Source organism: Trachurus trachurus (assembly GCF_905171665.1).
Source record: "Trachurus trachurus genome assembly, chromosome: 1".
Taxonomy (NCBI): Eukaryota; Metazoa; Chordata; class Actinopteri; order Carangiformes; family Carangidae; genus Trachurus; species Trachurus trachurus.
The window spans coordinates 27,719,163-27,733,000 of NC_139891.1; the positions used below are offsets into that span (position 1 = coordinate 27,719,163).

The 13,838-nt window shown below is 42.3% G+C and overlaps 1 protein-coding gene across 1 annotated transcript; it reads left to right on the forward strand.

Annotated features, from left to right (window-relative positions):
* Positions 1–77: 77 nt before the first annotated feature.
* On the forward strand, positions 78–11,435 carry LOC310993343 (myosin heavy chain, fast skeletal muscle-like). Its single transcript, XM_083981668.1, has 41 exons — positions 78–218; positions 370–410; positions 540–761; positions 840–983; positions 1,080–1,236; positions 1,323–1,350; positions 1,433–1,538; positions 1,627–1,719; positions 1,806–1,869; positions 1,951–2,049; positions 2,136–2,239; positions 2,359–2,497; positions 2,611–2,729; positions 3,016–3,165; positions 3,265–3,435; positions 3,532–3,832; positions 4,059–4,123; positions 4,218–4,305; positions 4,495–4,612; positions 4,710–4,833; positions 5,141–5,281; positions 5,375–5,626; positions 5,721–5,963; positions 6,048–6,224; positions 6,304–6,449; positions 6,537–6,627; positions 7,278–7,667; positions 7,767–7,893; positions 7,978–8,096; positions 8,180–8,376; positions 8,625–8,808; positions 8,921–9,086; positions 9,169–9,293; positions 9,382–9,690; positions 9,796–9,999; positions 10,100–10,225; positions 10,314–10,484; positions 10,582–10,686; positions 10,789–10,884; positions 11,003–11,134; positions 11,336–11,435. The coding sequence occupies exons 3-41, from the start codon at positions 555–557 to the stop codon at positions 11,354–11,356; spliced, it is 5,799 nt and encodes a 1,932-aa protein (XP_083837794.1). The 5' UTR covers positions 78–218; positions 370–410; positions 540–554; the 3' UTR covers positions 11,357–11,435.
* Positions 11,436–13,838: the final 2,403 nt, after the last annotated feature.

Consider the following 13,838-nt stretch of genomic DNA (forward strand, 5'->3'; position numbering starts at 1 on the left):
CCAGGAGGCTCCTTCAAGCCACACTGGTCAGCAGAAATAAGAAGAGGAAAATTTATGACGGACTATTAAACATCCAATAAAGGCATTATGCCATAATTTGTAATCCACACCACATCTTGTATGTGGCCCGTTATAACTTTTGCAGCGTGCACAATCTTGACCTTATAAAAGGATACTAAGAGGAGAGAGCAGTACACCCTTGACAGCCCCTCATACTGGTAAGATCATCCATCCATCATAACTGTTCTGTAGAATATCAACGTTTTCATTTTAATATGTCTTTAAAATATCAACTGGTTAGATATATTTTGGAACAAATCTTCTATTTAAACGTATCTCTGTGTCTGAAAATATCTACTATGTTTTTAGGATTGTGGAACATAACAACATTTTGACAGAGAGAGGGTCGGGTATGAATATATTTTGAATTTGATGCAACATTTGATTGAATGAAGTTATTTTTGGATGTTCAGCTTCATGAGCTGATGTAACTTCAAAAAGGTGCACTAAAATTACTCTAATTTCTTTTTACCTCACAGACATAAACTGCCACCATGAGTACAGACGCAGAAATGGCCGTATATGGCAAAGCTTCCATTTACCTTCGTAAGCCAGAGAAGGAGAGAATTGAGGCTCAAAGCAAACCCTTTGATGCCAAGGCTGCCTGCTACGTGGTTGATGCCAAAGAGCTGTACCTGAAGGGAACAATCCTCAAGAGAGATGGTGGCAAAGTCACCGTCAAAGTCCTGGACACTCAGGAGGTTTGTATTATAAGTTTAGAGTCATACTATATGAATTAAATGTGATCAGCTCTCAATGTAACCAATTTCCTGTTGCAGGAGAAGACAGTTAAAGAGGATGACGTCTCTCAAATGAACCCTCCCAAGTACGACAAAATTGAGGATATGGCCATGATGACCTATCTCAATGAAGCCTCTGTCCTGTATAACCTCAAAGAGCGTTATGCAGCATGGATGATCTACGTAAGACAATCTGCCAGATGATACACACAATACTGAAAATGATTATACTTGTAGGAAACATAGAGTTAACTGTTTTAACTCTATGATCACTTTCAGACCTACTCTGGTTTGTTCTGTGCCACCGTGAACCCCTACAAGTGGCTCCCAGTGTACGACTCTGAAGTTGTGAATGCCTACAGAGGCAAGAAGCGTATGGAGGCTCCACCCCACATCTTCTCTGTCTCTGACAACGCTTACCAGTTCATGCTAACTGGTACGTCCTTTTCAGTATAACACTGTTAGTATGAGGTTTATGTTGTAGAAATAAGTGCTTAATTCCTTTATTTTGTGACTTAACAGACAGGGAGAACCAGTCTGTCTTGATCACGTAAGTTTCATTTTTGTTGATGTTTTTTCCAAGATAATCAAATAGCTTGATCAAACTCTTATAAGTCTTTGTTTATACCTAGTGGAGAATCTGGTGCTGGAAAGACTGTGAACACCAAGCGTGTCATCCAGTACTTTGCCACAATCTCAGTTGGTGGTGGCGAAAAGAAGAAGGAAAGCAAAATCCAGGTATGTCACAATGAATGTATATGCAGTGTGTAAAGTATCTCCACAAGAAAAAACATATCTTGATATGATTTTGTCACTTGGATAATAGGGGTCACTGGAGGATCAGATTATTGCAGCCAATCCACTGCTGGAGGCCTATGGTAATGCCAAAACTGTGAGGAATGACAACTCATCTCGTTTTGTAAGTATGGGGAGATGTCTACAAGAAAAAATTCCTCTTACACCTTGCCAATATCGAGAGATTTTAACAACTGCTGTCCCAAACAGGGTAAATTCATCAGAATCCATTTCGGCACAACTGGCAAACTGGCTAGTGCTGATATTGAGACATGTAAGTAACAATACTAAAAGTGAATACAAATGATTGGAGTTGAGAATTGTCCAGTTTGTGATTTAAGACCCACATTTGCAGATCTGCTGGAGAAGTCTAGAGTGTCATTCCAGCTCCCTGATGAGAGAGGCTACCACATCTTCTACCAGATGATGACCAACCACAAGCCTGAGCTGATTGGTAAGCAGATGCACAATGTTTAATGTACTTAGAGATTTGATTGAAAAACACTCTTATCGAAACTTACCCCATCTTTTCACCTGCAGAAATGTCACTCATCACAACAAACCCCTACGACTTCCCCATGTGCAGCATGGGTCAGATCACTGTGGCCAGTATTGATGACAAAGAAGAGCTGGAAGCCACTGATGTCCGTGATCTTCATTGTTAAAATCTTTACAATAATTTGCATGTTAATGATCAAAATTGCTTTCTTAATGTGTTCTGTGAAGTGATTACGTATTCTGATGACACTTTTTGTGAACACAGAATGCCATTGATATCCTGGGCTTCACTGGTGAGGAGAAGATGGGCATCTATAAATTGACTGGTGCTGTGCTTCACCATGGTAACTTGATGTTCAAGCAGAAGCAGCGTGAGGAGCAGGCTGAGCCCGATGGCACAGAGGGTGAGTATTTATGATCATTCATGAAAAATTTGGATGTAAAAACAGAGATTCTTGTCTGTCATCCGTTTCTATTATTAGCAGTCAGTAACATAAAATCACTTAACTGTTTTCAGTTGCTGACAAGATTGCTTACCTGTTGGGTCTGAACTCTGCTGACATGCTGAAGGCTCTGTGTTATCCCAGAGTGAAGGTCGGGAATGAGTTTGTCACCAAGGGACAGACTGTGCCGCAGGTAAATATGATAGATAGATAGATAGATAGATAGATAGATAGATAGATAGATAGATAGATAGATAGATAGATAGATAGATAGATAGATAGATAGATAGATAGATAGATAGATAGATAGATAGATAGATAGATAGATAGATAGATAGATAGATAGATAGATAGATAGATGAAAGATCAAGACATGCAGTGCAGTTTATCCCTATTTTTAATGTCTTTTATACATGAAATGCTAAATGCATTGACTTGAGCAGTATTACCCCTCAAGTCATTTTTATGTTGTTATTTAGGTGAAGAACTCAGTGACTGCCCTGGCCAAGTCTATCTATGAGAGGATGTTCTTGTGGATGGTCATCCGTATCAACCAGATGCTGGACACCAAGCAGCAAAGGAATTATTTCATTGGTGTGCTGGATATTGCCGGCTTTGAAATCTTTGATGTAAGCTTCATTCACTGCATTTCAGCCTACAGTACTTTTCATGACAGAATCCTTCTTCTTGCCTGTAAAGGATTAGGCTGACTATTTCTCCTCTAACAGTTCAACACCTTGGAGCAGCTATGCATCAACTTCACCAATGAGAAACTGCAACAGTTCTTCAACCATCACATGTTCGTCCTGGAGCAAGAGGAATACAAGAAGGAAGGTATTATCTGGGAGTTCATTGACTTCGGTATGGACTTGGCTGCCTGTATTGAGCTAATTGAGAAGGTACAGTTTAATTTCCGTGATTCTATCTAAAGAGATTACTCTGCATGTTTAACCACAGTATCAGTTCATGGTATATCTCCTTCTGCTTTCTTCAAGCCTATGGGCATCTTCTCAATCCTTGAAGAGGAGTGCATGTTCCCCAAGGCCACTGACACATCCTTCAAGAATAAGCTGTATGACCAGCATCTTGGCAAAACCAAAGCCTTTGAGAAGCCAAAGCCAGCCAAGGGCAAGGCTGAGGCCCACTTCTCCCTGGTGCATTATGCTGGCACTGTAGACTACAATATCGGTGGCTGGCTGGACAAGAACAAGGACCCACTGAACGACTCTGTCGTGCAGCTGTACCAGAAGTCCCCTGTTAAAATTTTGGCTGCCCTGTATCCACCTGTTGTTGAGGGTATGATATAGAATTCATTGCAATATTCTTAAGTATATTTCAAGACTGTATGTAGTCTACTATCAATGCTAAACTAAACATGTGCCCCTCAGTCGATGTGAGGGTCTAAGGGCAGAGGATGTTGTTATGATGCCATGTAAAGTCCTTTGAGACAAACTGTTTGTAAAAATGGGCTATACAAATTGAATATTAAGTGTAACAAATATTCTGCACTAATTATCAATAGAGATCGGCAAGAAGGGAGGCAAGAAGAAGGGTGGCTCTATGCAGACTGTGTCTTCACAGTTCAGAGTAAGGTTAACATTATATACTGAAAAATAACATCACATTTAACTTAAAGTGCTAAGTGCTAGATTTCATGACAATTACTATTTTCCATCTATAGGAGAACTTGGGCAAGCTGATGACTAACTTGAGGAGCACCCATCCTCACTTTGTGCGTTGTCTGATTCCCAATGAGTCCAAGACTCCAGGTACAAAAACACTATCTCATTTGTGTCTGTTATTTGTTTAATTTCATTTGTTAGGATCCGCATTAGCTGCGCTCTAGAGCACCGCTAGTCTTTCTGGAGTGTGTTTGTTTTGTTTAGGGATGATGTTGCAAGACTTCCAAACAATAACAATTTATTCACCGTACTAATGACCAAATCTCTGTTCCACAGGTCTGATGGAGAACTTCCTGGTCATCCACCAGCTCAGGTGTAACGGTGTGCTGGAGGGTATCAGAATCTGCAGGAAAGGTTTCCCTAGCAGAATCCTCTATGGTGACTTCAAGCAGAGGTATCAATATATAGTTTATTAAATATAGTTAATAATTTAGTTTTGTTTAAGACAAGGTAAAGAATGCTCACACTGACCATTACATCTCTCATAACAGATACAAGGTACTGAATGCCAGTGTCATCCCTGAGGGCCAGTTCATTGACAACAAGAAGGCATCAGAGAAGCTGCTTGGATCAATTGATGTTAATCACGATGAGTACAGATTTGGACACACCAAGGTAGGCACCATACATGATCTGTTCAGTATATGAATTCAGTATATTGATTCAGTATATTTACCAATGAAGATAGATTTTTACATTAGAAATACATTTAAATTAACTACCTACTTAATGAGGATAGGTTAGAAATACATCTAAATGAACTACCTACTTAATTTAAATTAATTTAGTGCAACAGCGGACCATGTGCCAAAGGAGAAGTGACATAGATGCAGAGCAGCCTTCATGTTGCCATTCATAAAACACCTTAAACCATCTGGTACCTTGAACCATTCAAGTTATCATGTATCGTCTGTTTATTCAGGTGTTCTTCAAGGCCGGTCTGCTGGGTACCCTTGAGGAGATGAGAGATGAAAAACTGGCAGCTCTGGTCACCATGACTCAGGCTCTCTGCCGTGGATACCTCATGAGAAGGGAGTTTGTGAAGATGATGGAAAGAAGGCATGTTGGAAAAAGCTACTTATGACACACACATGACAAAGTCATAGTAGGAATAATGACGATTTCCCTATAACACAAACCTCTTCTCTGCAGGGAGAGCATTTTCACCATCCAGTACAACATCCGCTCCTTCATGAATGTCAAGCATTGGCCATGGATGAAGGTGTACTACAAGATCAAGCCTCTGCTGAAGAGTGCTGAAACTGAGAAGGAGCTGGCTAATATGAAGGAAAACTATGAGAAGATGAAAACTGACCTGGCTACTGCCCTGGCCAAGAAGAAGGAACTGGAAGAGAAGATGGTGTCTCTTGTGCAGGAGAAGAATGATCTGCAGCTCCAAGTGGCATCCGTAAGTACATGTGAACAGTTGGCTGTGATTTCTAATGTTTTCTGAAACAAGCATTTGATGTGCTAACAGAGTGCATTCATGCAACATGATCTAGGAAGGAGAGAATCTGTCAGATGCTGAGGAGAGATGTGAGGGACTCATCAAGAGCAAGATTCAGATGGAGGCCAAACTCAAAGAGACAACTGAGAGACTGGAAGATGAAGAGGAAATCAATGCTGAGCTTACTGCTAAGAAGAGAAAGCTGGAGGATGAATGCTCTGAGCTCAAGAAGGATATTGATGACCTGGAGCTTACCTTGGCCAAGGTGGAAAAGGAGAAACATGCCACTGAGAACAAGGTTTGTCAACACCAATATCTCCATTAGATAAAGGAAAGTGTGCACAATAGCTGTTTAATAACAAACTCTTTCTTGCAACCATAGGTGAAGAACCTGACAGAGGAGATGGCCTCTCAGGATGAGAGCATTGCTAAGCTGACCAAGGAGAAGAAAGCCCTCCAGGAGGCTCATCAGCAGACTCTTGATGATCTGCAGGCTGAGGAAGACAAAGTCAACACTCTGACCAAGGCCAAGACCAAGCTTGAACAGCAAGTTGATGATGTAAGTTTTTAAAGTCTATGACTTGGCAAAACAAGACCTTTGATGAACATATTAATTATTTTTTCATATCAACGTGTAGCTTGAGGGTTCCCTGGAGCAAGAGAAGAAGCTGCGTATGGACCTTGAGAGAGCAAAGAGAAAGCTTGAGGGTGACCTGAAACTGGCCCAGGAATCCATCATGGATCTTGAGAATGACAAGCAGCAGTCTGATGAGAAGATCAAAAAGTAAGAGATTTAATTTCTTCTCTACTTACAGACTGACACACTCAGTAGGTTGCATACTCATACACTGCATTTTCTAAATTCACACAGGAAGGACTTTGAAATCAGCCAGTTCCTCAGCAAGATCGAGGATGAGCAGTCAATGGGTGCTCAGCTCCAGAAGAAGATCAAGGAGCTTCAGGTAATGACACTGATTGTTTATTGTTTATTTTAATTGGATCCCCATTAAAATAGAATGAATTGGTGCATACAGATTCAGATTCAGATAATTAATTCACGTACTTGGCAAGAAAAAAATGTCTTTCAGATGAGCAGTTAAGACAGATGTACAGTACATGAAAGGGAACCCCAAAGAAGCAGAAACTGCTTATAAATAGGGGACCCAAGCAATCAAGAAATCAACAGCATTCTATATCCCACAACCCCGCCACCCCACCCTCCCATATCGCCCCACATCGCCCCACATCCACATAATCACAAGATCACCCCGCACCCTTTAGTAGCCATCCATAGGTACACGCAGTCATCGACCTATTCCACACACAAGCACCCACACACTCATACAAGGTACACATACACTCACAACAGCGTTGTTCCCAAGAGGTACATGATTCTGACAGTGGTTATATTATAATTACTTAAGTAAGGCGAGATACATGATTCTAGGCAAAACATGATTCTAGCGGAGGTTACATTATAAATAGTATATGATAATACGAAATACATGATTCTTGCAGAGGTTATATTATAGATAGTACATGATTAGACCTTTGGTATGTTTTATTCTAATGTTCACTGTTGACTGAAACACAACATGTTTACATTAAACAGGCCCGTATTGAGGAACTGGAGGAAGAGATTGAGGCTGAGCGTGCTGCTCGTGCCAAGGTTGAGAAGCAGAGGGCTGACCTTTCCAGGGAACTTGAGGAGATCAGCGAGAGGCTGGAGGAGGCCGGTGGTGCCACTGCTGCTCAGATTGAGATGAACAAGAAGCGTGAGGCTGAGTTCCAGAAGCTGCGTCGTGACCTGGAGGAGTCCACTCTGCAGCATGAAGCTACTGCTGCTGCTCTTCGTAAGAAGCAGGCTGACAGTGTTGCTGAGCTGGGAGAGCAGATCGACAACCTCCAGCGTGTCAAGCAGAAGCTTGAGAAGGAAAAGAGTGAATATAAGATGGAGATTGATGATCTCTCCAGCAACATGGAGGCTGTGGCCAAATCAAAGGTAAATGAGATATTAAATTGCAATCTGATAATTAGATTAGTATAATAACTGAGGGATTCATAAATAAAACAATTCATTTCCATTTTTTCTCGACTCAAGGGAAATCTTGAAAAGATGTGCCGTACTCTTGAGGACCAATTTAGCGAACTGAAGACCAAGAATGATGAACATGTTCGCCAAATCAATGACATAAGTGGACAGAGAGCACGTCTCCTGACAGAAAACGGTTTGTTTAACACACTGTTTACCTACAGTAATCTTCAGTGTACAACAAAGACACACTAATGTTTGATGATCATTTTTAAACTAGGTGAGTTTGGCCGTCAAATTGAGGAGAAAGAGGCTCTTGTCTCCCAGCTGACCAGAGGCAAACAGGCCTTCACTCAGCAGATTGAGGAGCTGAAGAGGCAGGTTGAAGAGGAGGTTAAGGTAAGAAAATTTAACATCTGCCCTGGTTTTATTTGATGCCATTTAGACATTTGGTGCATTCAAGCATACATTTCTTCCACTAGGCCAAGAATGCGCTTGCTCATGGAGTGCAATCAGCTCGCCATGACTGTGACCTGCTGAGGGAACAGTTTGAGGAGGAGCAGGAGGCCAAGGCTGAGCTGCAGCGTGGAATGTCCAAGGCCAACAGTGAGGTGGCTCAGTGGAGAACTAAGTATGAAACTGATGCTATCCAGCGCACTGAGGAGCTTGAGGAGGCCAAGTGAGTACCACTCGGACAATGAAATGAAAGACATTGGTATCAATAAGCATATAAATCAAAGTACTTTCTTTGCATTTTCTAAAATAAGTAACACTTGACACTACAGTAATAGTAACTGGTCTTAACATAGGGGGTGTTTAATCTAAGAACAATAACATCTAACAATATATCTAACAAAAATGTAAATGGCTCTAGTAAATTTAAGGTTTTTAAGGACTGACAAGAAAATGTAACACTTTTTTTTAAAGGAAAAAGCTGGCTCAACGCCTTCAGGACGCTGAGGAGCAGATTGAGGCTGTGAATTCCAAGTGTGCCTCTCTGGAGAAAACCAAACAGAGGCTCCAGAGTGAGGTTGAGGACCTCATGATCGATGTTGAGAGGGCTAATGGACTGGCTGCTAACCTAGACAAGAAGCAGAGGAACTTTGACAAGGTAATAATGTTAATCTTGTGTGGTCAGGTCAAATTGTTTACAATATTTTTGTGTGTGTGTGTTTGTTTTCATATTAGTAGACTAATAAAACCATATTAATTGTGTCACTCAGGTGTTGGCAGAGTGGAAGCAAAAGTATGAGGAGGGTCAGGCCGAGCTTGAAGGAGCTCAGAAGGAGGCTCGTTCTCTAAGCACTGAACTGTTCAAGATGAAGAACTCATATGAGGAAGCTCTGGATCACCTGGAGACCATGAAGCGTGAAAACAAGAATCTGCAGCGTAAGTTCCTGCCTTATTGCATTGGAAACTAGGTTTAAATTTTGAGGCTTACTGATTACTAACCACACGTGTCTCTCTACAGAGGAGATCTCAGATCTGACTGAACAGATGGGTGAGACTGGCAAGAGCATCCATGAGCTGGAAAAGTCCAAGAAGCAGGTGGAGACAGAGAAGTCTGAAATCCAGACAGCTCTTGAGGAGGCTGAGGTACATTTTTCATCTAAGGAGATAAAAATCTGCATACTGTGAAAGATATCAAGGCAAGGATGAACATTTTATTTGTTGATGTCAATAGGGAACTCTGGAACACGAAGAGTCTAAGATCCTGCGTGTCCAGCTGGAGCTCAACCAGATCAAGGGTGAGGTGGACAGGAAGCTGGCAGAAAAAGATGAAGAGATGGAGCAGATCAAGAGGAACAGCCAGAGGGTGATTGACTCCATGCAGGGTACTCTGGATTCTGAAGTCAGGAGCAGGAACGATGCCCTGAGAATCAAGAAGAAGATGGAGGGAGATCTGAATGAGATGGAGATTCAGCTGAGCCATGCCAATCGCCAGGCTTCTGAGTCCCAGAAGCAGCTGAGGAATGTGCAGGGACAGTTCAAGGTATTGTTGTCATGGTGCTGCTGCACAAACTACAGTACAGTGAGTGGATCCACAAAAGGTGTCAATCGTGTTAAATCTAAATATTTTAATATACTTTTTAACTAGGATGCCCAACTGCACCTTGATGATGCTATCAGAGCCCAGGAAGACCTCAAGGAACAGGCTGCTATGGTGGACCGCAGAAATGGTCTTATGGTTGCTGAAATTGAGGAACTTAGAGCTGCTCTGGAACAGACAGAGAGAGGACGCAAGGTTGCTGAACAGGAGCTGGTGGATGCCAGTGAGCGTGTTGGACTTCTGCACTCTCAGGTGATAATCATTTCAACAATTTAAAAAAACAAATAAGGTTTAATGATGCAAAAATGAGGCATGTTACCTCATAAGTGACATTTCTCTTTAAACCTCTCAGAACACTAGCCTTCTGAACACCAAGAAGAAGCTTGAATCTGACCTGGTTCAGGTCCAGAGTGAAGTTGATGACAGCATTCAGGAAGCAAGAAATGCAGAGGACAAGGCAAAGAAGGCCATCACCGATGTAGGTTTAAATTTCATTTGGTCATAGTACTACTCCAGTTAAAATGTGTTTTTTATGAGACTTCTAACCCCTATTTTATATTCTCTAGGCTGCCATGATGGCTGAGGAGCTGAAGAAGGAGCAGGATACTAGCGCTCACCTGGAGAGGATGAAGAAGAACCTGGAGGTTGCTGTTAAGGACCTGCAGCACCGTCTGGATGAGGCTGAGAACCTGGCCATGAAGGGTGGCAAGAAGCAGCTCCAGAAACTCGAGTCTAGGGTACAACAGTCATGTTAATATTTTGCAAGTTGAGCAGAAGTAAAAAGATACACAAAAGACATTTTAAATATTGCATACATTTTCCTGTTTTCTGAAGGTGCGTGAGCTGGAGACAGAGGTTGAGGCTGAGCAGAGACGTGGAGCAGACGCTGTTAAGGGTGTCCGCAAGTATGAGAGGAGAGTGAAGGAGCTCACCTATCAGGTAAAGCTGTGATCACATTTAACATGTACAGTATACATTTGTCCAATATCAGTTTACTTTCCATTAAAACATTTACAATGTAATGAATATTTCATATTACAGACCGAGGAGGATAAGAAAAACGTTGCCAGGCTGCAGGATCTGGTCGACAAGCTGCAACTCAAGGTTAAGTCCTACAAGAGACATGCTGAGGAAGCGGTAAGGGCAAAACATGTATTTAAATAATTAGAATTTCATAGCATGTCATATTTCAATACACAGTATATATGCTGGCCTTTTTGAAAATGTAAACACTTTACAATATATTCTATTCCAGGAGGAGCAGGCCAATGTTCATCTGTCCAAGTGCAGGAAGATCCAGCATGAGCTGGAGGAGGCTGAGGAGCGTGCTGACATTGCTGAGTCCCAGGTCAACAAGCTCAGAGCCAAGACCCGTGACTCTGGCAAGGTAATGGAATATAAAATATCTATCAAAGCCCATGCTCCAGTCTATCATAACAAATTTATGACACCCTTTTTGAAAACAAATTCCTTGAATAACATTGCAAACAAACCACAACATGTACTCAGAGTGTGATATTAATGTATGAAAATAAGTACTGCAAACTATTCATCCATTGTCTTTATTTTTTCTTTTTCTTTTTTACAGGGAAAAGAAGCAGCTGAGTAAAGCACCCTAACTGATTGGCTAATTCTATTCATATAATATGAAGTGAACTAGTCCAAATAAAACTGATTTTCATGTGAAATTGCTGTTTGTGTTGATTTGAACTCATTATTTTATGAGAAAGAGTAACTATGAGATTTGGGTCACTGGTGACACAGATAGATATCATTCCACAGTTGACACTGGAATATCTGACTAATAATAAAATGGTAAAATACTGGCAGCTGTGGTTGCCAGAACTTCCCTGTTAAAATTACAGTAAGACATTTTTTACTATTACGGTAGATGAGTAATAGTATTGCTGATTCTACAGATATGGTGTTTGATTTCACATTTTACTGTAAGAATTATGAATAAGGTTTGTGCCATGAAATATGAAAAGACTTTACTTCAATCAACTGTGTAAATTATAAAATACATATTTGCAGTGTATAATGTCCCAGAATTACTGCATATACAGATTTTACCAACAGTAAAAGACTGGCAGCTGCAGTTGCCAGAACTTGACCATAAAGATGACAGGTAGACATTTTACACTGTAACAGTAAAAGACCACTAGTCCATTATGTTCTGTAAATCTGTACATTTAACAAACAAACAAAACCTGCCTGTGGAGCAAATGCAGCCACCCCTGGGGGCGCCAGAGCTTTTTTTTTGGGGGGGGGATTAATTAATGTGAGATTTAATTTTAAAAAAAACATAAATATTTAAAGCAGAGATAGTGTTTTAAATATTAGTAGTAGTAGTAGCTTTAAACACGGTATCTCTGCTTAAATATCCCACATTTTTATTTTGAAAACAGGAAGTCAGTAGGCTGGCTACAGTCTTCTCCGTGTGTTTACTGTAAAGTCTGCAATACAGGTGCACATGTAATGTTGGAGTGGCTTTCAAATGTCTGTGAATATCCAACTTAAAACTAACTTCACTGTGGTCCTAATGCAGCGCAATAATAAAGGGTTCTTTATTCAAACCTCTGGCAACAATAGGCAGCAGTCTTAGGCCCCGTCCAGACGAATACGCGGCTTCACCGAATCCGATCTTTTTCTTAATCGTTTTGAAAAAAATCTCCGTAAACACGACATCGTTTTCAGAAATATCTGCGTCCACACGATCACCTGAAAACGACCCAAAACGCTGTAGTACCTACATACTGCAGGCGTGTGTGTGGAGCTGCAGCGCTGCCTGCCACACATAAACACTTAAGACAGAGAAGAAGACGGGAAGTCCCCGCTGTAATTCAATAGAAGAAGAAGTTCCCCGCTGTATTCAAACTCAAACATGGATTAAATGTTGACAGGGAGTCGTGTCAGAGTAAATATTACGATCAGTGATGATTAAACAGACGTGATTCAGCCGCAGCGTCTGAGCGACACGACGTTAGTCGGCCGTTGTTGTTACGTCCATATAGGCTGTTGTGCAGCTGCTGCAGCGGTGTGTGTGTGTGTGTGTGTGTCTCAGGTTACAGGTAGAGCAGCGGGGGGCATGACATCATCGTTTCTGAAAAAGTCCGTATTGGCCGTCCAGACGAAAACGCTGGGGCGGCGTTTTCAAATTTTCCCACTCTGGGACCCGTTTTCAAAAAATACCGTTTTCACCCCCTGAAAACGCCGGATTCGTGTGGACGCGAGGCCAATCCGATAAAGTATTTATCCGGATTCGAAAAAAACGGATTCGTCTGGACGGGGCCTTAGTAGCCTACAGTCAGGCGCGCTGGAAGTTGATTTCAGTGGGGGGGGGGGGCTGGGGGCTGCTGCTGCTCCTGAATGCATAATGTAGGCTACGTAGGCCGCGGGGGGGGGGGGGGGGGGGGGTGCTAACTGGGGTTTCTATTGTAGCCGAGCGTTCTGGGTTCGCATACTGTATTGCTGTGGCGTGCACAGGGGGGGGGGGCAGGGGGGGCGGTCGCCCCCCCTCATGGCCCAATTGTTGAAAAACGCGTGCTAAAGTGCCCCCTGGGAGCCAAAACGCACGTTAAAGTGCCTTCTAGGAGCCAAAACGTGTGCTAAAGTGCCCTCATGGGAGCCACAATGCGTGCTAAAGTGCCCTCTAGGAGCTGAAACGCGTGCTTAAGTGTCCTCTAGGAGCCAAAACGCGTGCTTAAGTGTCCTCTAGGAGCCAAAACGTGTGCTAAAGTGCCCTCTAGGAGCCAAAACGTGTGCTAAAGTGCCCTCATGGGAGCCACAATGCGTGCTAAAGTGTCCTCTAGGAGCTGAAACGCGTGCTAAAGTGCCCTCTTGGGAGCCAAAACGCGTGCTTAAGTGTCCTCTAGGAGCCAAAACGTGTGCTAAAGTGCCCTCTAGGAGCCAAAACACATGTTAAAGTGCCCTTGGAAGCCAAAACGTGTGCTAAAGTGCCCTCTTGGGAGCCAAAACGCACGTTAAAGTGCCTTCTAGGAGCCAAAACGTGTGCTAAAGTGCCCTCATGGGAGCCACAATGCGTGCTAAAGTGCCCTCTAGGAGCTGAAACGCGTGCTTAAGTGTCCTCT

Coding starts and splice junctions, on each gene's coding strand:
- LOC310993343 (XM_083981668.1), top strand. CDS start 555: ATGAGTACAGACGCAGAAATGGCCGTATATGGCAAAGCTTCCATTTAC. Junction 6,225..6,303: donor TTGAACAGCAAGTTGATGAT/GTAAGTTTTTAA, acceptor ATCAACGTGTAG/CTTGAGGGTTCCCTGGAGCA. Junction 9,294..9,381: donor CAGCTCTTGAGGAGGCTGAG/GTACATTTTTCA, acceptor TGATGTCAATAG/GGAACTCTGGAACACGAAGA.